Raw genomic sequence first — 27423 nt, 5'->3', positions numbered from 1 at the left:
ATCAGAGCCATTTAAACTTCAAAGGTTTACCCTTTGAGGTAAACTGGGTTTTTTATGAATAAAATTACCTGAACCATATCACTGAGCAAGTCAACATTCTTAAAAACGGTCAACCAAAATTCAGGAATTCCTTTGGGGTCTTCTTTTTCTTCATCCTTTTTCTCATCTTCAATCTTGGCCTTTTCTTTTAGCTCCTCCTTAATAAAAGACAGCATTCATCATTACTGGATACCCAGATTAGACATCTTGATAAAATTTTTCACATCCCCTTAACTTGCATGCAGTGGCAGAGAACCCAACAAACCCTCAATGACTAATTTTAACATTTAGCCAAAGAAGTTCTAGTCTAATTGTGTAAACACTGCTGTTACCCATACCAGACCTTACTTCCATAATATTTCTACTACCATACCCCTTCCAAAAAGAAAGCCACTAGGACCATGAGCTGTGGGAAAAAAAATTCAGCTTCATGGGAGAGAAGAGGAAAAAAAAATGAGACTTAAGCACAGTAAAGAGGAAAAGCAAAAGAAATATAAACCCTGTCCATTGCCTCACCCATTGGTGCTCTTAATCAAAATATATTCTCTTAATCACCAATGTTAAAACATCAATGCTGGAGAAACAGGTCATGTAACAGAGCACTGGATTTGTATAACAGCTCTGCCATCTGTAAGTTGTGGGCAGGACATTTAGAGATCTCCATTTGCACTTTAAAAATGGGAACAATCCTTTTGTATGTCATCATGAAGTTCAAACGAAAAGTTTATATGAATCTATAAACTTTAAATGCTATAAAAATGCAAGGAAAAGGTGAATTTGGGTACAGGTGGAGTTGGGCTAACAGTGGATCATCTGCACTCACTATCCATCTCACAATAAAGATAATTATTTCCAAGGTATAAAAACACACTAAATTTAAGTTAATACCAACCGAAATTTCATCTTCCTCATCTGGTTTCCATTCACATTCTTCTTCTGTAGGTTCATAAATGGCATTAATGATCTCAAATCGCTAAAATGATTAAAAACAAAAACTTGCATAAAAACACTGGCATCGAAGCTAAAAACTAGATGTCCCTCATTAAGAATGCTTAAAGATTTAATTAATTCATACAACTTGAATTGCTATTATCGATAGTTCTCCCAAATTCCTCTAATAACCATTTTGCTGACAGTTCTAACAAAAGTTTGTTTATATTTCCAGAGCTTTATTATCTTCTTGAATTTTACATTAAAAAAACAAAGTATTAGAAAGCATTACCTTATCAAATAGAGGTTGATAGAGAACAGCATACTTTCTTTCAAGATCATGAACTTCCTCATAGAACTTGGCTTCTATCTGTGCACATTTAACTTGAAGGTTTTTGAGAGCATTCACGCGTCTTTTAACTACCCTAGGCAAGCTGAAAGGTTAGAAAGCACCAGTTATATAGCATCACAGTAAAACCCAAGTAACACTTCTTTTAGCATACTGAAATTGAAGCATAAAAGTTAGTAACAGCTTTCCTATTTGAAGCAAAAGGTACATTCAAAGTAATTAAAATTCAAGAGATATAAATACACAGACCTCTTGACCATAAAACATTTCAAAAGAGGAAATTTAACCAGGTACAGTAAATTGATAAGAAAATGTAAACCGTATCACCAACCCTAAATCTTTCATCGTAATTAAGTTCAGCACTGGGCTCGTCAGTGCTGGCATCTCAGTTGTAAAATGCAGTCTAAAAGTTAAAAAGTCACGGACTGGGCTTCCCTGGTGGCGCAGTGGTTGAGAGTCTGCCTGCCAATGCAGGGGACACGGGTTCGTGCCCCGGTCTGGGAAGAACCCACATGCTGCGGAGCGGCTGGGCCCATGAGCCATGGCCGCTGAGCCTGCGCGTCCGGAGCCTGTGCTCCGCAGCGGGAGAGGCCACAACAGTGAGAGGCCCGCGTACCGCCAAAAAAAAAAAAAAAAAAGTCATGGACTAACCATCCTAACAATAACCTGAATAATTTTTAAAAATATGTACAATTGAGGGAATTCCCTGGAGGGCCAGCTGTTAGGACTCCGAGCTCCCATTACAGGGGGCACAGCTTCAATCCTTGGTCAGAGAACTAAAATCCCACAAGTAGCACAGCACAGCCAAATTAAGTAAATAAATAAATAAAATATGTACAGCTGACACTTGAAACACAAGTTTGAACTGCATGGGTCCACTTATATGCAGGTATTTTTCAATAGTAAATACTAGAGTACTACACAGTCTGTGCTTGACTGAATCCATGGATGGAGGAATCGCAGACACAGGGCGATGACTACTGATTAACTCCTGTGTTATTCAAGGGTCAACTGCATATTCACCTGTGTCAATTATTAGGGGAAAGAAGGGGAGCATATGTGTTTTTGGAAAAAGAATGGTATCCTACACCGTTATTTTCTTTTTAGTCTCAGTATTTAATTTGGAATTTGAAATTACATTAAATAAGTATGTAAAATTTTATGAAGAGGGGACGTAGATTTTTAAAATAACAGCTTTTCTAAGATATAATTCATATACAATTCACTATAGGGCATAGATTTTTTTTAAAGGTTATACACACCTAGTTTATGAGCCCCTCAAAAAATGATTAAAATTATGACTCCCTCTACCACCCCAAAATGTTCACACTCAAAAGTTCCGTAAGTTCAGGGAATCTGTACAACAGATCCAAAATCCAGGTTAGAATTTCCTGCCATACACAGATTAGTGTAAAGCAAATTAATTCTCTACTTAACCACTTTAGTTAAGGTAATCAGAAGTAAAAACAAACAAACAAAAACAAAAACCTAAAATACAAACTCTTATTTCTTACAATTAAAATTAAGATGTTGTCAAGGTGGTGAAATAGCTTGGTCAGCTAGCCTCCCTGCAACTCCACATCTCAAAAAAAAAAAAAATCAACCCTGGAAACTTTAGAACCATGAAGCAAACAACTACTTCTCACACACTCACACACACCATCACACCATGAGCAATTTCTGAGTAAGACTGAAGGTTGTCTTTCACTGGTACAGACAGGGTGAGCTGCAACTTGGAAGGCAGGGATGGGCGTAGGTGGGTGGTGGTGACCAGAGTGGTCAGCAGTGAGGACAAGGTGGAAGAAAGCTTTTTGCAGAAAAGCTTTAAAGTTCTACACTTGCCTTCAACACTCACTGCCTGTCCCCTTCACCCTTCACAGAGCCCAGTGCCATTGCTCCTAGGATAACATGAAGAGTTGATGAAAGCTGGACTGGCTCAGAGCCCATAAGCACTCACTCTTCCACCTCCTCCAATCCCAGAAAAATGGATTGCAACCAAAGGAGACTGGCTCCTCCCAAAGCAGCCAAGAAAACTGCCTGTAATTGTCAGCCAAGTCTGAGTCTGAGGTGACTGGAGCTCTCCTTAGGCTCAACCAGTCCCCTTTCTCTTTCGCCATGAGACTGTTACAGACGGAAGTCTAATCTCCATTCCTCCCTTAATACTTATTACTAGAGCAACTGATATCGCCCAGTGTGCTGGAGGTATAAGGCCAAAATAACTAGACACTTGAAGAGTACTATGAAAGAATGAAATATTTAGCATCTGAAGCATTATTAAACAAAGGATTTAAACAAGAATGTAAATACATTTAAAGCGTTGAAGAAAGATACATCTTAACTCCGAAACAAGACCAAGAAAGCTAAAACAAGGTGGGAATATTAAGTATGAAAAATACAGTTAACTAAAGTAACCAAAAGTTGGACAAACAAGGTATGTTCAACTGAAGAAAAAATCCATGAGGTTTAAAACCTCTTCAGAAAGGCAGCAGGAAAGACAGACAGAAAAGCTATGAGACATGGAGGCACTGGTGCCAAATGAAACAATAGCTGAAAAAGAGAAGGGAGGTGGATATCTGAGGAAATGAGGGTAATGAATTTCTCAGTTACAGAAACATGAAAGCCCTTATTCGAACCACTAGACACGTTAATGAGATTGATGACTATCAAAGAAAGAAGAAAATTCTAAAGATATCCAATGAAAAAGCAAACAACCTACAAAGGAAAAGGTATCAGAGGGATATTGGGTTTCAAAGAGAACACTGTAGACAAGAAAAACTGAATTTTTAAGATATTTAAGAACTTTGAACTTAAAATTTTCAGATATGAAGGCAAAATAAAAACTGTATAATGTATATGAGGCTTTAGGAAGTATGCCACAGATATTATATTCATGAAAAATAATTTTGAAAAATAATTTTGAGGAAGTAAAAAAAAAACCCAGATGCTATATAACATATGGGTGAATCAAAAATATCTTGATAAATTTTATTGTTGCCTTGAAAGAAAAAAAAAGAGGCCTAGAGGAAGTATATTATTGGTGAATTTAACAGATCAATAGGGGTAAATAAACTGAGGTATTAGGTTATGATCCATTTTACCATAATAACAAAAAACAAAATGCATTAACTTTGAAACCAGCAGAAGACAACTTGATCTTTTCAATGGAAAACAGAAAAGGAGAAAAAAGTACCATAAATTAGATAATAAGAAAAGAGAAGAGCAATTAACTCCAAAACAATACCACTTCTAAGAAATGTAAAGTTTGAAATTACTAATGAAGAAGAACACGATCATACTAGAGTAAGATACAAGGATGGAAAAAGACACGCCAGATAAATAAAAACCAAAACAAAGCTGGAGCAGCTATCTTAGTATCAGACAAAACAAAATCTATGACACAATCCACAACTGACAGAATTATAGGATGAGAAAGATAAATTAAGAAGATTTTTTTATACATTCATCCCAAAAACTGTTAGATCAAGCAGTCAATCAATATGCAAAAATAAAGAGAATCTGAACAATACAACTAATATGCCTAAGCTATTGATTTCGGCATATAAATTTTCATACTTATTCACACAGCATTTATAAAAAGTTTTATGGCCGTAAAAGAGACACATTAATTTTTTTAAATTAAATGAACTAAGCAGGCAATTAAGAAACTGGGAAGGAAATAGAGCAAACCCACATAAGGAAATAACATTAAAGCCAGAAAAAAAAAGCAATAACAAAAAAAAATGCAAATGGAAAATCAAAACATTAAGATTGAGACAACTGGCAAAACTAATGCAGATACAAAATACAGAATATGAAAGGGAAAAATCAGATTTTTAAAAATATGAATTATACACTAATCAATTTGAAACCTAGATAAAACACATACAGTTTTAGAAGAACATAAAACTCCACAATTGGCACAAGAGAAATTGAAGAGGTCAGTTAGTATGTTATAAAAAAAGAAAAAAAAAAAAGGAAAAGGATAAATTCCCCAGGACCTCTAGTTGCCAAATCCCAAAGGCCCAAGTCAATTTTTAGAAGAGTTCCACCAACTGTTCAAGGAATTCCTATCTTATACAAGTTGTTCCAGGAAACAAAGAAAAAAGTAAAAGCTATCTTGTTCATTTCTAGGCAGTTGAAATCTTGACTCTAAAATCAGGGATAGAGTGAGTGAGTGAGTGAGTGAGTGAGTGAGTGTGTGTGTGTGTGTGTGTGTGTGTGTGTGTGTGTGTGTACAGGCACACACAAGCTCTTTTCACTAATAAATAAGGACCCTAAATAAAATATTAACTGTCCAACTGAGGTTTCCAAAACCATATTTAATATACAATTAGTAGATTCAAAGAAAAAGTCAAAAGACCATCTGAATTGATAAAGGAAAAAAGGTCATAATAAATCACAAACAGACACATTAATGAAGAGATTACATACTCATTCCTGGTTAAGATAAGAAATAAGACAAGGATGCCCATTTTTAATGCTAACGTTTAACACAGTATTGAAAGTCCTGGCTAATGTTACAAAGAAAGAAAAATAAACACGCAGTGTGGTGTAATGTGGAAGATTAGAGTTAAAACTGCCACTTGCAGATAAGATCTTTGGGGCTATGTGAGAAATAACAGAACAAATTACTATACAATAAGAGTAGCAAGGTTTCTGGACACAAGATCAACTTTAAAAAAATAATAATCAGTAGTACTCCTTTATCAAGAACAGCCAACCAGAAAATACAATAAAAAATACTATTCACAACAGCAACACAAATATAGAGGAATTAACCAAGAAGAAAACTTTGTAACAAAAGATACAGAATATGATCTGAATAAATACAAGGATATGGATGAGACAATCTAATACTAAAAAGATATCGGAATTCTTAAGAAAATTCTAGTTTTTTGTTATTTTGAGGGTTTTTGTTTTTTTAAGAGAACCCTGATAAACTTACTCTCAACCATACATGGGATAAAGGGCTACAGATGGTAAGATCAACCTTAAAAGTGTGTTCCATGGTGGATGAGGGGTGGTAGAAGAAAGCAACTCACCCTGCCAGATATTAAGACATACTATAAAGCCAGGGTAATTAAGTGGGACAATGACAAAAGAACAAGCAAAAAACCAATGAAGAAGAGTGCTGCTCAGAGACAAAGGTGTTTGTAAGAATTTGATATACAATAAAGGTGGTAACACAAATAAATGGGGGGAAGCATGAACTGTTTAGTGAAGCATTATAAAAACTAGCTCACCAAAAAAGAAAGGAAAGAAAGATGCCTACTGAATATGAAATACAAAGGTGATCTCTAAAGGGATTAAAGACCTAAAGGTAAAAGGTAAAACTAGTCAATAGGAAATGTAGAAGGAGTAATGAAAGACTTATCTTCAGAAGAACAAGCCGTATGTCAAAAAATTTAACAAACATAAAAATTAAGGATTTGTTTAATAGAGGACACCATGGACAAAATTAATAGAAATGACAATAGATTATTTACAAAGTCTAAAACTGATAAGGGATTAAAACCTAGAATACACAAGGACTCCTACAAAACAAGAAAAAGATAGTAAACCAGGGCTTCCCTGGTGGCACAGTGGTTAAGAATGCACCTGCCAATGCAGGGGACACAGGTTCGAACCCTGGTCCAGGAAGATCCCACATGCTGTGAAGCAACTAAGCCCGTGCGCCACGACTACTGAGCCTGTGCTCTAGAGCCCATGAGCCACAAGTACTGGGCACGTGAGTCACAAGTACTGAGCACGAGTGCCACAACTACTGAAGCCCACACGCCTAGAGCCCGTGCTCCACAACAAGAGAAGCCACAACAATGAGAAGCCCGTGCATGGCAACAAAGAGAAGCCCCTGCTCACCGCAACTAAAGTAAGCCCACGTGCAGCAACAAAGACCCAACGCAGCCAAAAATAAATTGATTTTTTAAAAAAGATAGTAAACCCCAAAATGTGAATGGGCAAAAGGGTACAAAATGAGCAACCTAAAAGGCTCACTCGCAATCATTATGAAAGCAAGCTCAACCCATTAGAAATCAGAAAATACAAGTAAAACAAAATGAGCCTGCACCTCTTAGATTGGTAAAAACAGAAAAACTATAAAGCTGAATGATGTCAATTGTTGGCAAGGACACAAGGGTAAAGCGACCTTCACATACTGGATATAGGCATTGCAGAAAGCACCTGGAAGTACTGAAGGTCTACATATCCCATAATTAACAATTGCACTGATAAGTACATATCCCAAGAAATTCCTACACAGCTCCTTAAGAGGACATACACAAGCGTGAACAACATCACAACTGAATTCGTGTTGATGAAGCTTGGAGACAAACTGGATGACCATCAAGGAAAAAGCATATAATAAAGCATGGTGGACACACATCACAGAGTACCAGGAAACATTTAGAAGCTAGAAGCTAATGACGAGAGATACATATAGACAGCAATGTGGAGAGATCTTAGAATTATAAAGTTATGTAAAAAATTATAAGCAGAATAAGATATTTGGGCTATTATTAGTGATTTATATCACCAATGAAATAAATAAGAAATCTGTATTTCTTTTAATTCTGTGCATTTCTAACAAATCTCAGAAATGATTTAAGATCAGTATCCTCCCTACGGAGATGAACCAAAATAAACTTTAAAAGACCAACTCTAAACCTGTACTCAGCAAAATTTTAAACTCCCAATAATCCTATACTAGATACTAATGAACACTAGCTTTCCATTGTGACATACATTAAGTCCCAGATGGCCTTAAAAATATACACCTGCAACGTTGATTATAGAAAGATAAATAAGGACTATGAAAAAGAAGAACTTGTACCTTTCAATGTATCCTGTTGGTGTTTCTACCAGACCATCAAGTCTTTCTTGAAGGGCTGCAAGAATCTGAGGATTTTGCATCATCTGAACAGTCAGCTGACGCGCTTTGAAAAAAAAAAGGGCATTGAAAGAAGGATTTTATGAAAATGTATCATGCTATTTGAATAGGACAATCCAATCATGAAACTTTCCTGACTAGCTCATAAATCGCTGGTATGAGTAGAGACGAGCAGCAAGCTAAAGAAAATTCACTCTAGGAAAACCCAGTGTACAGGAAAAGTTCAGATTCTAATGATGTCTAACGTACACCATTTCTCAAGGCCACTGCCACAACTACTATGAACATTATCCTTTCTTTTCCTACTACCTTGTTTTACCCACCTTGTGTTTTGGGAATCTCAAAGATTCATCCAGATGCCTATCTATGATCCTTGATAACCCTTTGAAGTCAAACAACACATACAAGAAAACGGCAAATACAGTGACAGTTTCAAGCCTGGGACAAAGATGGTCAAATGAATCTGAACGTTTCGTTGATGCTTGTATAATGTGCTTGTGGGTATCTGAACAGAGAAAGTTAACAACTGAGATAGTCAAAAGTTGTAACTAAAGCCAAACAAAACTTGGTTATTAATGGCATCTAAAAATTATATTAAATCTAAAAATAACCTAGATTTATGCAAAACAAATTATTTTGCTATCTTATTTCCTCCATCAATACAGACTTCACCAAAAAATTACGATTAATTTTCCCAATTTGTTTTTAAACATCAATTTACTTCTAATACTGATTTTATTATTGGATGATGTACAGCTGTGATAACCAACATGCTTTCAGAAATACCAATACTGGCCACTAAAGATACAGTTCTGTATCTTTTAAAAAAACGCTGCACAATGAAAGCTGAAGCTAGAAGTTCAGCAGTCTTTTCAGAATAAACCTCATTCTGTCTTAAAAATGAGAAGTTGAGGGGCTTCCCTGGTGGCGCAGTGGTTGGGGGTCCGCCTGCCGATGCAGGGGACACGGGTTCGTGCCCCAGTCCGGGAGGATCCCACATGCCGCGGAGTGGCTCGGTCCGTGAGCCAAGGCCGCTGAGCCTGCGCGTCTGGAGCCTGTGCTCCGCAACGGGAGAGGCTGCAGCGGTGAGAGGCCCGAGTACCGCGAAAAAAAAAAAAAAAAAAAAATTGAGAAGTTGAGTCATCTGGTACGTTGATATTCTTGGCTCCTAAGCTACAGGGCATATCCTAAAGCAGTATAATTCCCCACTACCATTATTACCCCCTTTAAAAATAATTTGCTAAAGAAAATTTTGAAATGATTTTGTCTACATTTAATAAATGTCTCTTTTTGATCGGTTGGAATGGATTAAAAACAGACATACACACTACGTATTTTCTACATATTAAATACTAAACATTTTCAAATAAGTCTAAGCTAGTGTTATTTAGAAGCACCACTAGAAACAACTCCTACCACCACCTATAACGTACCTAAATTGAGACATATCTCACAGGCAACTGTTTGCTATGACATCACTCCAGCAGTAGAGCGTACACACAGTGACTTCTGCTAGGTCACTACATCCATTCCCTCCTCGCTTACTACCACTCCTCTCCATCTCCAGCTCCCTCTGCCCCTCCCTTCCTCCCTCCTTCCCTCCCCCTCCCCATCCCAAACATACATTTACACACAAAACTGTTACTGCAGGTTTGGCTAGTCAGTAAAGTGGACAAGTATCCAAAAAGAGAATGATATTTACTACTACCCTCCAGAAGACACGCGCCAGCAATCACTGGCTCCTGAAGGAATTTAAAATAATACCTTTGATTTTTGTTTCTTCACCAGTTTCTTCTTCTTCTACTTCTTCAACATCATCCAAATCTTGATCAAGTTCAGACTGTTCTTTGCTATAATATTATAGTATCACACCAAGGTTCAAATATACCAATTACCCAAAAAAAAAAAAAAAAAATTATAGAAAACTTCAGTTCATTTTCTAGGTGAATATTCCTCTTTCAAAAATATGAAGTAGGAAATCCAAAGGGTGATTCAGTTTTCTAACTTCATATGTAAACAAGGACAAATTGGAAATAATTAAAATTTCATTTAAAAGCATATGGTCTAATATAAAGTTTATACTCTAAGCTTTAAAAATGTGGTTTGACAGGTTGTGATTCAGAGGATGTAATGTCAGAAAGTATGTGCTTCCTACCCAAATCCATTGGTTTCATTCTTCCTAGTAACAGCACTCTGATTTTATATGAGATGGTAATAAACCAAGCTAAAAAGTCTACATAGCCCAGCCTACCTTTCAGCTAGATGTGGCTATATAACCATCTTTTGGCAGTAAGGTAAAAAAAGAGGAATGTAGAATTTTATATATATATATATATATATATAAAGCCTCCTTAATAGAATGGTAAACAGCTGGAACCCTTTTCGATATTGCTCCCTCCCTAGAACAGGTATATGATGGCTAGAGCTCCAGCAGCCATGTTGGACCATGAGGCATCCTAGAGAACAGAACTCACCAGCTAAGAATAAATTAAGGAGTCTGGAAAAACAGAAGGATCCTGGATCCCTGGTGGCTGTGGAACAACCACATCAGCCTGTACTTACTATCTTTGGACCTTCCTTTTTTCTTCACTTCATAGGGGAGATGGGGAAGAACAGTAAAAGTTAAGAAGACCTGAGTCTACTTCATGCTTATAGTAAAGCCAGGAGGATGGACCATTGAAAGAGAAGGTAAAAAGTAATAACATTCTTCCCATTTCACCTTAAAAATCTAGTTTTTGAACATGAGATTACAATCAGCATTAAAATGGGGAATTAGGATATCTAACTCAACATACAGATCATCATACAATTCCTTGTGTTATTTTACATTTTAGTATGGTATTTGGTTAGTCTAGAAATAGCATTTGAAAAATTAATTTTTCATATAGGAACTATAAAAAAGGTCAACTGTATTCTGCTAGAAAAATCTGTTTCTGTCAACAAAGGGAAAAAAAAACAGCCTTCCCATCAGAAACAATACAGATTATTTTGGGAATATCTTTTATTCACTATAAAGTTAAGCATAAAGACAACATGGAACAGCTCTTCCTCCAGTGCCATCTCATTCAATCATTTATTGAACATCTAAAACTTAAAGCTTTAAAACAGAAGTCCACAAACTGTGTCATATGGCCAAATCCAGCCCAGTCCTATTTTTGTAAATAAAGTTTTATTGGAACACAGCCACATTAATTTATGTATTGTCTCTGGCTTCTTTCACACTACAACGGCAGAGCTGAATAGCTGCAACAGAAAACTCATGGCCCAAAATGCCTGAAATACTTACGATCAGGTCCTTTAAAGAAAAAGTCTGCGGACTCCTGCTTTAAAGAACAAGGATCTTCCTCTTCCTCCTACCCTCCTAAGAGCTCACAGGCATCCAATAGTAAATAATGGGGTGGGAAGCATAGGGCAGAATCAAGCTACCACAACCAACTTACTCTGTTTTCGAAGTTTAAGACGAAATGAATGTTAGATGACAGACTGCACATACTCATCTGATCTTAATCCTTCCAAAATCTCCACTAAAATTATGACAAAGGGGTTTTTAAACAAATACTGAAGGACAAGGAGACAAAAAGCAGCAAATTCACCGACAACTGAAATCTAAGTCAGCAGTGGTAGAGCTGAGAACGAGCCTAAACACAGAATCTTAAAAAGGACACTTCTAGAACTAGGGCTTGGGGGCGAAGGTGGATAAAATAGGGAGAACTAAGCAAAAACTAATAAACAGTTAAATCCTTAGATCCTCTTTCTCACTCTAGCAGAACAGTTTCTTCTCTGGACAGGGAACTGGAAGCTCAGACTAGAGGATCACAGATATATACATACTACTGATAGAATGCTGAATGCAGAGACCCCTCCCCAGCTGCCTTCTCCCAAGTTAGTTCCCAAATGTATGGAAGCCGTATCTTTACCCCAACACTCTTTACTGGGGTATGTGACAAGCCCAGAAAAAAATGCCATTCTGACAGTGGGGAGTCTCACAACAAATGTCTGCCCTGGTGAGCCCACATTAAAATCCTAAATTGAAAGCACTCCCCCCCCCCACAGTCAAATTCGCCAATTAACTTTTAAAAAACATCCTTCAACTATGCATTTCCCCCACCCAGTCTTAAAGAGCAAACAAGTATTACCTCCTATTTGAGGAAAGCCTCCTACATGGAGACCAAAACAGGAAAGAAAAATTTAAGACCAAACAGACTATACAGGGGAAAGAACATCCAGAGAAAAGATATTACAATCAGTGAAGTAAGAACAAGATGCTATAAAAATAGGAACAGAGAGCAAAGGAACGCTTGAAAACTAAAACAGAAATTTAGAAACTCAATACAAGAGTTAAAAGATAAAGTTTCTTCAGCTTTGCCCAGAAAGAAGAGCAAAGAGACAAAGATGGAAACTAGGACAAAAGGTAATCACAAGAACCAGTCCAACATATAACAGAAGCTCCAGAAATAGAAAATGGGAACAAGACAATCAACAAAATAAGTCAAGAATATTCCCTAGAACTGACAGCTATCAAGTTGCCAGACTGAGAGTCCACCACTGAATGCCTAACAAGAGATTAAAAAAAAAAAGACCTAACAATGTAAAAATTTCTGAACTCCAAAGCCAGAGTAGCTTCCAGAAATAGACATACATGTCTACGTTTTTTAAAAAGTGTTACATACAAATGATCAAGAATTATGACGATTTTGAACTTCAACACAGCAACACTAGAAGCAAGGTGACAATGGAGCAATGCCTTCAAAATTCTAAAGAAAAGTGATTCCTAAATTACAATTCTACACCCCAAATATCAAGCAGAAGTGTAAAATAGTCATCTTCAGTCATGCCATCTCAAAAGAATTTACTTCCCTTGTACTCTTCCAAGGTACTAAACCAAAGAACCAAAAAAAGAAAACATGGGATATAGCAAACAGCACCCAAGAGAGGAGAGACAAAAGGAAACCCCAGGAAGATAAAATAAATCCACAATGACAATTGGCAACCAAGGTCAAGCAATCCACACTGGAGCAGTGTGATTCAGGAGACAATCACTTTGACAGCCATTATCACTAAAATGTCTGCTGCCACTCTTCTTTTTATGCTGAAGACAGTATACATGGGAGGATTGGCCAAATTCGTATAAGTACTTGAATGTGTTGCCCTTATGATATAAGTTTCCTGCCCTCCCACCTCCATGTTCTGCTGCCTACAACAGCTGTGGATAATCACATCATAACCCCTTCATCCTGAAATGTTCTGTTTTACCTATTCCTGAGTTGGCAGACTATTGTGAAATTACAAACAGCAACAAATAGTGCAGGTCACCTCATTCTCCTTCACCATACTTCTGCAAGACATCCATCCACACTAGAACCCTGACAGATGCCAACTTCAATAAACCTATGTTTCCAGGATGTATGACCTTGCCCAATGACTTGTCCAAAATAAGCCCTTGTAAAGACTCAGGAAAGCTGAAGCCAGTCCATGACCCAGATACTCCTTTACTTTTTATTTTCCTACCTTGGACCCTTCAACTGACACTGCTTTTTTCTTTACACAGCTAAGTTTGTAACTGCTATTCAGATTTTCAAAAGTAAACACTGATTAAGAATTTGTAGGTTGTAAAACTCTAAAGAAAAACAAAGAAGTGAATTAGACAAAAGGCAAGATAGTACTGACACCTCTGGAGAGAAAAGGAGGATGCAATTGAGAAGGGGCACACAGGGCTTCTAAAAGTAATGATCCATTTTTAAAAACTTGTACACAAGTGTACTGTTATTCTTTAAATTCTACACATAAGCTTCACACACTTTTTATCTTATATCTATGATACTTTACAACGCAAGTAGTAAAATCTTTGAGAAATGGTAAAAATGAATTCTCCAAATATTTATGACTCATTATTGTGCTCAGCACTTCCCTAAGAATAAATACTGACAAACGGTTTACTATATTTATGACAGTGATTATGTATACTATATTTTGTCTTGAATACATTGTACCCAACTTTTAAAATAGCAGGCACTAAAGCATGTCATTACCATACATTTTCATAGTACATAATTTGTACTGCTGTTAACTACATCACACGGTACAAAGTGATGCCAAATCTGAAAAAGGAACCAACTATCTGCCACTTACTTGTCGATGTCTGCCATGTTGTATGAACGCCAAATATCTATGGAGAGAAACATCAATGTTAAAAAGAAAGAGCATACGACTTATTTATAACCAATAAAAACATTTGAAACCAAAACCTTTAAATGAATATCACGTTAAAACTATTTCAAGAAAAAACACGGAACACAGACACTAGTCACTGAAGTAATTTTTCAGAGGATGCTGCTTACAAGTTACTACTTGGCATTCAGAATCTATTGGGCAAGGGTTTTTACAATAGCACTGTTGGTGAAAATCTAATGTATGCTAGAATCACAGGAAAGGAACAATACAAAGAGTCTTTATTCAAATTCCTTTAACAACCATGAATGGTCAATTTTTGCTTAAATTCCTGGGCTGCTTAGTACCTCACAGATCAAACCCAGTTGATTTTTTTTTTACTTTGACAAGTTTTCACATATATATACACCCGTGAAACCATCATCAAAGTCAAAATAATGAACATATCCATCACTCTCAAAGTTTTTCCCCTGCCCTGTTAGAACACCTCCCTTCTCCCCTTCCTGCTTCCCACCCCAGGCAACTGTTGCTCTGCTGTCACTCTAGTTCATACTTTCTAGAATTTTATAGAAATGCCATCATACAGTATGTACTTTTTTCCCCCCAGTCCGGCTTCTTTCATTCAGAAAAATTATTCTGAGATTCATCTATGTTGTAGTATTTATCAAATATTCATTACTTTTTATTGTATAATGGTATTCCATAGAAAACATATATTCTATTGTACGTTTAAATATTCAGCTGCTGATGGACATCTGGGTTTTCTTTTGGCAGGGGGCTATTATAAATAGAGCTGCTATGAGCATTTGTGTATAAAAGTCTTTGTGTGGACAACTGTTTTACCTCTCTCAAACCCACTTGATTTTTACAGTATTAATTTTTATCAAATTCATGTTAAAAAGTTAAAATCTGCCACATGCTGTACTGTACTCATTATGCTCCCCCTGGAGATCTTTTTTTTTTTTTTTTAGTTTAATAATTCTTGTTATCAAATGTCAGCCCTTTAAACTATTTAATGGCAGTTATAAAAAGCTCTGGTCCCAATCTATGTCAAGTAAACCTTCCTCATCTCCGCGAATGTACCTCATGTCACATCACTGAATACCACCACACCCCCAGCCTACCCCGGATATGCTGGCACACTGTCCATAATGTTCTTGGTTGTCAGACCTGAATACTGTTAGGACTGATCAGAGCATGTCCTAAGTTCTTTTGTACTATAAGATTAGTATTAATTTAGAGAATACTGCTTTTAGAAAACCAAAACCTTATAAAATAGATAATAAAAACCTGCTGTACAAAAAATAAAATTAAAACAAAAAGGAAAGCCAAAACTAAGACAAAATGTGTTACACTGAGCCAGAAAAATGGCTGAATGCCATAGGTAATGCACAGATTACTTTTTAAAAAATTAAGGTTAGAATCCCACATTAAAATCAATTTTTAATCTTTTAAAAATTAAAACCTTAGTTTAACTCACAAGATGCTACAAGATGTGATTCCTCATACCAACATGCTTAATATGCTTTTCACTTAAAGAATTAAGAGTTACTGATTTTAGCAGTGAAGTGCTTTCATTTGGAATAGTATTGCTGATCCAACATCCACCCTTTAGACAATTTAGAAATATTTCTTCCTAATGTATCCTAATCTATTTTTTACACTTTCTGTTTGCTGTAAATAATTTCTAACAGCATTGATAAATTTCTCTAGTGATGCTGGTTAATTAGCTAGCATTAACAAAACATTTATCAAAAAATTATGAAGATACTAATTCAAAAATAAGAAAAATATTCAATCAGTCAAAGAAACACAAGCGGGATTCAAACTTGTCTACGAAATCAGAGTAAGGATTTTCTTTTAATGCAGGGAAAATTATGGTGAATATGCATTCTTAAATATGGCTAGTGTTCCTTTAAACCATTATCTTTCTGGAGAGCACTTTGGCCATGGGAATAACAAAAGCCTTAAATATGTCCATCTCCAGCCTTGGTTATTCACTTATGAGAACCTACCTTGAAAAAAATTAAAGGGTCTCAGGGTCTGTAAATGTTTCATGCTCGCCTAATAGGTTCTTGCCAGTCCTACACATTCTTTGGCTCTCAGCTCAAAGATTTACTTCTTCAAGACAGGACAGGCTGGCATTTACTTCTTCAGAGATGCCTTCTCCAACTTGTACATCCTGGCTAAGTAAGATTTCTGGGTTGTACACACTCCTATAAAGCTCCATTTCTTTCCATCATATGATGTCTCAAGTTTGTAATTATAAATTATTGTGATTATTTGATTAATGTCTGTCTCCCCACAACTGACCAGGCCATAAAATTCATGATTACAGGTATTATATCTGCTTTTTCCAATCACTGCATCATATCCTTCAGAGGAGTATAGAAAGTATACAAAGCAGTATACAAAAAAAACCTTAGTATTAATGTGCATACAATGGAATGCTGTGCAATAAAAAAATGAAGCAGATCTGAGTTGATATGGAAAGAGCACCAAAGCAGGGGTAAAGGATGTATGGCAAAATCCAATCTGGATATATATGAATGTGCATACTCATACATGTACATACTTTCTTGTGAATAAGACATTTCTGGAAAGATACACCAGAAACCTAACAGGAGCTACCTATAAGAGAGAAAAGATTGGAAGTAAATGAGAACTTACGTTTCATTCTGCATTATTCGGTTTTCCTATACAGATACTTATTTAATAACATTTTAGAATTTGCCGGGTTGAATATACAGTGTAGTAAATCCAGCAATTATCAAAAGTATGAAACAAAAAACACCCAAAACTTCTAAATTCAAATTTTTATATCATTTTAACATGTTCACAGAAAAATGGTTACACTTCTACCCTCAGTGTCCACCTTGCGGCATTACATTTAGAATTCAAACCCTTATAATGAAATTCTTTTGATTCTTTATTACAGAGGATTCAAGATACAACAAGATGGCATTCACTTCTTCAGAGATGCCTTCTCCAATCTGCGCATTCTGGCTAAATTAGGTTTCTTGGTTGTATACACTTTTGTGTTTTAAAGAAAAGTATGCCAAATTTTGCAGTCAGATCATTTGGGTTGACACCAGCTTTGTAGCAATCTAGCTCAGGCAAACAACTTCTGGCCTTATTTCATCATCTTCAAAAAGCAGGAGAAAATTTTTCCCTCATTGGATTTCTCTTATTAAGAAGCAAATTCATGTAAAAGATTCGTGTTTGACACCTAGTTAACACTCAATAAACACACACAATGTTTTTCATTCTGTCCATTTTGAATTACCCTTTACATGGGGTCAGTGTTCCTGCAAAATAATTAGCTAGAATGATGGCTAAAAACAGCTTCTTTCAGTTTTGACAAATGCAGACTGACCAGTAAATGCACCATGGCAGTATAAGATGTTAACATTAGGGGAAACTGGGTAACGGGCATACGGGAACTCTGAACTACAACTTTTCTGTAAATCTAGAATTACAAATAAATCAAAAAACTAAAAATAAAGGAGCTATTCCCATACCCAGATTCAAAACCAAGGAGTGGACGCAAAAATCTGCATTTGAAATAAGAAATCCAGCTTCTGAGGCAGGTGGCCCTCAGACATTCAGATCACACTGAAAAACACAAGTTTAGGTTAACACCTGCATTGATTTTTTTTTTTATTGCAGTCAACAACATTAAGTAAAATCAATGAGAATTTTATTTATCAGACATGAAATTGCTTTCTAAGAGTTCTGAAGAATTTCCACTCCTGGTAGTGACAAGTTAGATTATTCAGACCAACTCTACCAATGAAAACTAATTAAAAGTACAGAATAAAATATCTGTTAAAATCTTAAAAGCATGGGAAAATGTTAATAAGATAGTAAGAAATTACTAACACAAAACTGAAGGCAAAACAGGAAGCAAAAGGATAAGTAGAAGGAAGCCGCTTTTGCCCTGAGGGCAACTGCCAATCAAATTTGAACTACTGTCTGGTGAAACCAAAAGCCCTGGACTTATTCAAGGTAGGAAATCTTTATAGCAAACCTCCCAAATTAAGCAGGAACCTCAAAGTGCTATATTCTCAGAGATAATACACAAGTCCTCCTGTTCAAAAGCCCAAATTCACCTCATCTGCACTGCACCCAAAACCTTAAGCTATGAGCTTAAAGCCATCTCAGCATTCCTAGGCACCTGCATATCCAAATGTAAATGAAAGGTGCCTTCATCCTAGACCTTAAATAATTCATAAAGTAATTTTCGAGAACAATAGGGGCAACAGAAAAGAATGCAACAGAAGCCCATCCTATGAATGGACTTAAATATTGTCAAAAAGACCACACAGAAAAAACAATCATGCTTATTAAGTTTGAAAATACAGTGTCCGTAGCAGTACCTACAAGAAACAGTCATTTACTAAATAAAGGTGATAGAGCAAATCTGGCAAAGAACTAAACAGAACTTCTAGAAATAAAAATAACAGAAATCAAACTAAATGGGCAGGTTTAACAGTAAACCAAACACAGATGGAGAGAGAATTAAGTGAGCTGGAAGTGAGCTTAGAAGAAATCTTCCAAAGTATGGCAGAGACTAGAGGATAAAAAATACTGAAAAAGCATTTTAGGACACAATAATGTCTAAAAAAGATTTAATACAAGTTCTAGGAGTAGAGGACAGAATGGGCAGAATATTTGAAGAAATAAATAGCTAAGAATTTTCCAGAAGTAATGAAAGACAAGCCCTACAAATTCCAATCAGAATAAATAAAAAACCCACACTTAGATATATGAGTGAAAATGTAAGACAATAGGGACAGAAGTCACCTCAAAAAGCACACAGAGAAAAGACTTAGATTAACTTCAAAGGCACAAAAGACTGACTACTGTTTTCTCTTCAATAGACACCAAAAGACAACAGAACGTACTGTGTGCTCAATGTGCTGAAAATAACTACGGATCTTAGAATATTACACCCAACCAAAACATCCTTTAAGAATGAAGGTGAGGGACTTCCCTGGTGGCACAGTGGTTCAGAATCCGCCTGCCATTTCAGGAGACACGGGTTCAAGCCCTGATCCGGGAAGATCCCACATGCTGAGAAGCAACTAAGACCGTGTGCCAAAATTACTGAACCTGTGCTCTAGAGCCCACAAGCCACAACTACTGAGCCCATGTGCCACAACTACTGAAGCCCACACACCTAGAGCCCAAGCTCCGTAACAAGAGAAGCCACTGCAATGAGAAGCTCACACACCACAATGAAGAGTAGCCCCCGCTTGCCGCAACTAGAGAAAGCCTGCGCGCAGCAACGAAGACCCAACACAGCCAAAAATAAATAAATTTAAAAATAAGAATAAAAGTAAAAAGTTTCCTTCAATTAAATATCTCCAGCACTCTCATTAATAAATGCTATTAAGTATATTCTTCAGGCAGAAGGCAAGTGATCCCAAACACGAGATCTAAAGATACAAGAAGAAATAAGAGGAAATAAGGCTATCAGCGTATACCTAAACAAATATTTTAAAAGACATAATATCAACACTGTGTAGTGTTAAATTTAAACTACCATAACACTGTCAGTGGTGAGAATAAGGGGGGGGGAGGAAATGGATTATTCTAATGTTAAGTAAGCATGTTATAATTTCTAAGGTGACTCCAAAATTTCAGAAAGAGAACATGTAGCTTCCGAAGTACAAGGAACACCAAGTAAATTATACCTATTTTTACATCAACCTAAAAGAAAAACAGGTTTTGGACAAATAAAAAGTACACACACACACAAAAATCAGATTTAAACCTAATCATAGTGATTACATAAATCAACTAAAGGCTCCCTTTTAAAACTGTCAGACTAGATTTAACAAAATCCAACTGCATCCCACTTATAAGAAACACATCTACAATGTAAGAATACAAAAAGCTTCAAAGTAGAATACAATCCTTAACCAAAAGGTGGTATCACTGTTTTAAAGTTTAAAGAGGTTAAAGTTTACGACAAAAGGTTCGACCCACTACCCAAACAATATATGTTACAGAAGATCTCAATGGAAAGACAGCTCATAACATGACTGAAGGCAAATCTTAACCCAAGAACTTGAACATGAAGAAACTCTTCCATTGGAGAAAGAGGGGGAAACAAGTGATTCAATCAGACCATCATTTGATTATTCTGTGGTCTTATAATAGCTAGATGTCCAGACATCAAATGACCTACCATTTCAGTGTACCTGATTCTGTTCTCCTTACTTTCAATGAGAAGGAAAGAAAGCTAATATTCATGGAGCTTACTCTGTAGAAAATTATTACATGCTTTCCTCTTATTTGCAGATTAGTAAGCAACTTGCTCAGCAACACACAAGTGAAAAAACTAGGAATTAAAATCTGACTTCCAATACCCATGCCAATTCCACTATTCCAAAAGCCAAGGGGCCTCCCCTATCAGCCTACTGCTACATAGATTATACAGTAACCTATAGTTATATTCCTTTACAGAAAATGACTACTTCATGGTGAAACAGCCAATCATTAAAAACTACAAATGTTTTAGGAATTCCCTGGCGGTCCAGTGGTTGGTTACGACTCCGCACTTTTACTGCCCGGGGTGTGGGTTCGATCCCTGATTGGGGAACTAAGATCCCACAAGCCATGCGGCACAGCCAAAAATACAAAAGTAAGAAAATAAGAATTAAAAAATAAAAATTTTTAAAGAATTAAAAAAAAAAAGACCTACAAATGTTTTAAAGCAAAAGAGTTCAAGGGAGCCAGTAACATCCCAAGGAAAACATTTCCCTTTACTTCAGACCTCATATCTCATTCCAAATGCATTTTAAACAAATCTGTATTTTGGACATTGCTGTTCTATTAACAATTTCGGTGGTCCAGGGGCTCAGTACTTTACTTGATTCCAGCACAACACATCTCATTCTTTATGCTTTTTTCACTTCAGGGATATCAAAAGTCAACCTAGAAGTGACTTTTGTATTACACTCCCAAGCCAAATGAACTCCTATTTGAGAACACTGTCTTCTGTTCAAGGGATCAAGGGATCATCTGACCCAACAGCAGAGAAACATACTGATATTTCTTGAAAATTCACTCAGCATTAACAAACTAAAACAATTTATTCACATATCAGACATATGTTGGAAGAAATCTTCAGGATTGTAAGTGCTTGAACTTTCCCTTGAAGCCCATTGGAACCCAAGCAGGGTGCTTTTAAATTCCCAGCAGATGTATACAGTGTAAATTTAAGTCAAGGGAACTCCCTTTAAACCAATATAAAATCCTTATTATAAATCATCATTGTTCAATTATGTAACCTTGGATAAGTTCTTTAACTGCTCTGTACCTCAGTTTCCTCATCAAAATGTTGATACCAGCTATCTCCAGGAGCATTAAATGTGTTAATATACACACAGAGTAAAACATTGCCTGAATAATCATGCAAGAATATTTTCTGCCTGTTGTGCTCTTCTTATGTACCCTCTTTACCTGAGAAAATAATTCAAATTAATAAACTCTTCAAAATTATAGCCTCCTTTCCCCAAAAAAATCACAATGTACAAAACTTCTGAGCAAGTAAAAATACATCAAACTATGTAGCAGTAAAAGGCACAGTTGGTAACCAGAAGTGTAGAGGCCACTTTCCATGGCAAGCCCAGTAATGTGATCTAGTGGGCTGCAGTCAGAGTACTAAGCAACTTACTTACAAGGATGAGTGAAAGCAACCGTGCTCACCTTCTAACCCCTACTCTGCCCAACAGGGAGAGAACTTACTCAGATGAAATTAGTATGAAATGGGTCTTAATGTTGCCGTTTTAACAAATTCCTTCATGTAAAGAAGGTTATAGATACTACACTATCTCCCACTTCCCCCACTTTCTTTTTCTTCAGGGCACTCATCACAACTCAACACTTTATATCTAGACAACCAATTTGCCTGTTTGGCTCATGAAATAAGGTGTATGTCCAAACAGGAGTTAAAATATTTACTCAAAGAATCAACTAAGAACACAAGTAATTACAGGTTTGATTAGACTTGAGAATATGAATAGATTGTTCATTAGTTTTCTAAATTGATCAGGGTTCATCCCCTTTCATTAATATTTCAAATTTACAATCAAGCAGAAAATAAAGTAAGCAAAGCAGTATGTTGACATCTTCATACCTTTAAGTCAATCAGATTCTACCTTTTTTAGCCCCTTTTCCTGCAAAAGGACGCTGTATGAATACATTTTGGGGAGTTTAGAATCAGTCAGTCATCTCGAGGCAATATGGGCAAGTTGAGTAAGTAATAAAAGAAATAGCACCTGGATTAAATTAGTTCTGGTACAAGTGTTGGGTGTGTTTTTTTTTTTATCTCTAGAGTACAAGGGTGTCACATTTAGTATTAGCTTAGTAATTTTCCCTGTCAATAGGTCCTATATCAAAAATAGGTACTTTGCAACATATACATTTTATCAAAGTTTTCAGAGTGATATAAAAGGACCAGTTTTCTTAAAAAGTAAATGGCACATTTTAGATTTGTGCCGTTAATTTGAACTCAGAAAACTTAGAAAGAAGCATGAGATTTAGCCCCAGAAGATCACTGTAAACCTCATTTACCAACGGTCAGCTTTAAATAAGTTTTTCTAAATATAAGGTTTTTCCCTTAGCCAAAGGTGTATTACTAAGTACGTATAGAAGTAGGATTAATTAAAGCCGACAAGAAAATAGGAACTAAATACTATTCTGCAAAGGTATTTTGATGCTACGTATTTTCAAAAATGGCAAATTTCGTTTTCCAGCTCAGCTCTCCTGAAATCAGGCAAGCAGTTTGAAGTTGTGAGCTTTTAAAGCGCAGTCCTTACAGTATAATCAGACAGTGAGAGAATAAAATTGGGGCTCCTTGAGGACATCATGTGCCCGGTTCTTGTACTCGGAAAACCCAGCCCTCCCCTAAAGGACCTCATTACCCGTCTCCCTGCCCTGCCTCTTTTTTTTGAGGGCAAAGCGGGCGCACTGACAAGGCAGCAGACTACACACTTCGCTCAGTACGTTTACATTGACGCCGCATTCCACCCCGTAATACCTCCTCCACCATAACCCCACTCACCTTAAAAACAAAACAACTGGTTAACTATCTTAGACTGGGAACGTGAACAAAGGAACTAATTTGTAAGAAAGCAACAGAAGTCCTAGAAAAATTAAAGACATTGCAGGCCAAATCCTTTACTTCCACCTTAGAACTGTTCAGGCTTAGACTGATTAGGATCAATTCTCCCCAAATAAAAAACCCTGGTCAAGATACCCATCCTAATTCTAATTTGTACTTGAGACACACAAAAGAATCTCTTGTTGATAACAGCTAACGTAAGCGCTTTACACGTGTTAATTCTTTAAAATCCTAGCAGTGGAGGTCCTGCTTCATCATTCAGCACCTAACGTTCACACTTTCCTCCGGTACCAATAAAAAGACTAAGACCAAAGAGAAGCAGGGAAGAGTTGGAAACCCAAGGGCTGGACTTATTGGCTCACTATTCATTTTCACGTCCCACCATCTCCACAACTTCCAGTAAAGCAGGGACAACCAGACAGGGGTCTCCAATCAGGCCCCGCCGGCGACCACGTGCGGAGGGAAGCCGCCGGGGGTTTCCCCTCCCAGACCCATCGCCGCCTACAGTGGGCGGGGAGCCCAGGAGCCTCGCTGCCTCCCCGCCCCCTCCCCGCCCAGGGGCCTCGTCCCCTCACAGCCCCTCCCTCCCATCGGAATTCGCAGCCTCCGCGGTTCTTTCCATCCCCCAGCGGCCTCCCTCCGAGTATTATTTTTGAGTGAGCGGGGGCGTCGAGGCGGCGGTGGGCTACAGACCTGGGACCGGGCCGCACCCCAGGCGCCTGCCGGTCCCTAGTGGCGCAGCCGCCGCCTCCTCCGGGCGCCCGGGCGTCGCCGCGGCCTCGCTCCCGTCCGCGCTGAGAAGCTGGTGGAGCTCAAAAGCTCGGTGCAGACTAGCACGCGGGCCGCACCGACCCCCGCGCGTGTCCTGATCGGTTCCCCAGAGAAGCGCCGGCCGATCCCAAGGGCCCTCTCCGACTGCGGGGTCGAGACTCCGCAAACGGCTCGGGCTCTGGCCTCACAGGACGGCCCCGGAGGCCCGGGCGGCCAGCAGCCCCCGCTCGCGGTTCCCCGTCCCTTCACCCCTTCCCTCCGCGCAGGCCGCCTCTACGTCCCTCCTTCCCCTTCGAGTTCCCGTCCGTTACCGGTGGGTAGCACGGGGAGCCAGGCGGCCGGAGCTGCGCAGGCAGTGACTCAGGGCGGCGGCGGGAGGAGCAGAAGGCGGCGCGGCGAGCAGATGGCGCTAAAAAAGACCCGAGAGCCCGCCGCTCGCGCTCATATACAATTAGCGTCAGCACGTAGGGCCCCCGCCACCGCCCTCCCCCTGGCCTCGCCGTCTCCTAGCAACGCGAGCGGGAGGCGGGTCCAGGGTGGGTTGCCTAGCAACAGAACCGTCCTTCTTTCCCCCCCCCGCGACCTCCAAACCTCCCGCGCCAAGCTTGGGTTCCTCGGGTTCCCGCCTCCGCCCCTTACTACGCCTCCAGCCATCTCTTTTCTAGCCGCTTCGCTGGAAAGGAACTCGCAACCCCTTCCGTTCCCGGGAAGGGCCCAGACCCGCCAGCCTCGCCCCCCGCTCACCTCGTCCCCCTTGCGTGGTACTGGGAAGGGTGAGGGCAGGGGGCCAGCCACCGGGTCCCGGCTTGCCGCATCCTAACGGCGAGCGCTCCTTAGTTCCCGACGCTGTCACGGCCTAATTCCTGCAACTCTCCGGTCCCCGGTAACCATTTTCTCTCCCCGCCCATTTTTCCCCCTCAGAACAACAGTTCTTTCCTTCTAACCACTTCGGCGGCGTCTTCTACTGGTTTTGCTTCTCCTAACTCAGTGGGTATCCGTGGCTTCCGGGGATGCTCTTCATTACTACCTCTCCATCCTTCTACCAGACTTGCGATCCTTTAGGACTTTCGATGGATGAAAATAGCATGTTTGTGTATTGTCTGGATGCTTTATAATGAGGACAGTGTTGTTTCATCTTTTTGAAAAAGTAAATCCCGTGTAAAGCCTCAGGGCCTGTGAAACCTCATGGCTATTTTTCAGTTGAAGCTGGATTGACTAATATTAACTCTTAAAACAGTGGTTCTCGAAGTGTGGTCTGAGGGTCCCCAGACTCTTTGAAGGGGAAAGTCAAAAGTATTTCCATAATAATACTAAAATGTTATTTGCCTTGGCACTCTCATTCTCTCATAAGTGTAGAGTGGAGTTTTACAGAGGCTACATGACGTGATATGGAAACACTGAAAACAGAAGCAAATATTAGAATCCAGTCATCTGCTGTTCAACCAGATGTTAAAGAGATTTGCAAAAACATGAAACGATGCCACCTACTCAATTTTTTTTGTTTTGAAAAGTAGTTACGTTTCATATAAAAGATTCTTTTCTGTTAAAATGAAATGAAATAACGAATGTTTAAAATGAAATAACGAATAACTACTCTTAAAATTTCTTAATTTTAATTTCAAATATGATAATATAGGTATCTATAATACACATAAAAGTTCTTGGAGTCCTCAATTTTTAAGAATGTAAAGGGGTCCTGAGATTAAAAAGTTTGAGAACTATTCTCTCTTGTATTCCTTGAAACTTCTAACTGCTTAGAGTCATCTATTGTAATTCTCATGTTTAGCAGCAACCCCTAATCCATTTTAGGGGATATGGTTTTTTCCCTCGGCACTCCCCAACCTCATTGAAATTAGTTGCCTTTTCCACTCTGTGCTACTGAGTTTATCCATTCATTTTGGGTTTTCTTATGTGATTATTTTGTTTTTCTCAACTTTCTGTCTTCATATACATCCTACTTGACAATGATGTAAGGCTAATAAGGATTATAATCACATCAATAATGACTCCTTGGGCTTCCCTGGTGGCGCAGTGGTTGAGAGTCTGCCTGCCGATGCAGGGGACACGGGTTCATGCCCCGGTCTGGGAGGATCCCACATGCCGCGGAGCGGCTGGGCCCGTGAGCCATGGCCGCTGAACCTGCGCGTCCGGAGCCTGTGCTCCGCAACGGGAGAGGCCACAACAGTAAGAGGCCCGCGTACTGCAAAAAATTAAAAATTAAAAAAAAATAATGGCTCCTCCTGAAGAATCTACAATACACAAACTAGGTAGACCAGTGCCCAAAATGTCAGTACACTTGGCACTAATTTCAATGGAGTCCTCAAGAGCACCGCAGTCTAATCAAAGGTAAATAACTTTCACCTCCTTTCCATACACGTTGGTGGTTTGAACATCTGAGACCAAATTGAGAAGTTAGCCTTCATGATGGTTTCCATCCCACTCCAGGGTGCCCCACCAATTTCAGGCACTGATCCGAGGCTCCTAATTTCTTCAACCCCCACTGCCATATTTAAAGGCTTTATCGTTACCAGTTTATATTCTCTCTTTCCTTTACTCCAGCTCCTTCCTCCGGCTTCCTCCTCCCTTTCTTTCAATTATCCTAGCCAATTTAAGGAATGAAACACGAATAAATTGCTAATAAGGCATGCCTTTTAATGTGATCTTTTGAACCACAGTTTGTAAATCTAAACCTCTACCATTTAAGACCCAGGAAGGGCAATCATTTATGCATTAATTCAACAAATATTTATATGTCAGGAACAACTTGACACACTGGAAATACAGCATTGAACAAGAAAGACATGGTTCTTAATTTTATTGAACTTGTGTTCTGGTGATGTGGGGCAAGTGATAGACAAGTAATGAAATAATCTTCGGTATTAGTAAGTGAAAGAGCTGTGGAGAAAATAAAATCACATAAAGGGGTAGAAGGTGACCGATCTGAGCATAGCATTGAGATTTTCTCATGGCTTAGACCCCCTTAGGCCCCCAAATCACACAATGTAGTTAACTCATGTAATTAATTTACAATAATGGTGGCTCTGGTCACTGATCGTGGATCATGCTAAACTTTTCGTTAGAGTTCCTTTTTTCTTCATTCCCCATTAATTTCATCTGGTAGATGCTTACAGCATTATAGCCCAG

General features: G+C 38.3%; 1 protein-coding gene across 7 annotated transcripts in view; it reads right to left on the bottom strand.

Annotated features, from left to right (window-relative positions):
• The window catches only part of NAP1L1 (nucleosome assembly protein 1 like 1), a 34860-nt gene extending 9630 nt beyond the window's left edge, over positions 1-25230 (bottom strand). The window contains exons 1-7 of one of the 7 annotated variants that reach the window (XM_060305584.2): positions 25024-25224; positions 14334-14370; positions 9969-10054; positions 8148-8250; positions 1262-1403; positions 932-1012; positions 69-197 (exon numbers count right to left, since the gene is read on the bottom strand). In XM_060305584.2, the coding sequence (XP_060161567.1) occupies positions 69-197; positions 932-1012; positions 1262-1403; positions 8148-8250; positions 9969-10054; positions 14334-14350 (558 nt within the window). In that variant the 5' untranslated portion in view covers positions 14351-14370; positions 25024-25224. Of the gene's footprint in view, positions 1-68; positions 198-931; positions 1013-1261; positions 1404-8147; positions 8251-9968; positions 10055-14333; positions 14371-24201; positions 24428-24590; positions 24745-25023 lie in introns of those variants that run through there. The other 6 variants (XM_030866238.3, XM_070046392.1, XM_060305585.2 and 3 more) reach the window with 6 other exon arrangements.
• Between the last annotated feature and the right edge of the window lie 2193 nt (positions 25231-27423).

The sequence above is a fragment of the Globicephala melas genome, chromosome 10 (genome assembly GCF_963455315.2).
Source record: "Globicephala melas chromosome 10, mGloMel1.2, whole genome shotgun sequence".
Classification (NCBI taxonomy): domain Eukaryota; kingdom Metazoa; phylum Chordata; class Mammalia; order Artiodactyla; family Delphinidae; genus Globicephala; species Globicephala melas.
This window is presented reverse-complemented; position numbering and strand designations above follow the sequence as displayed.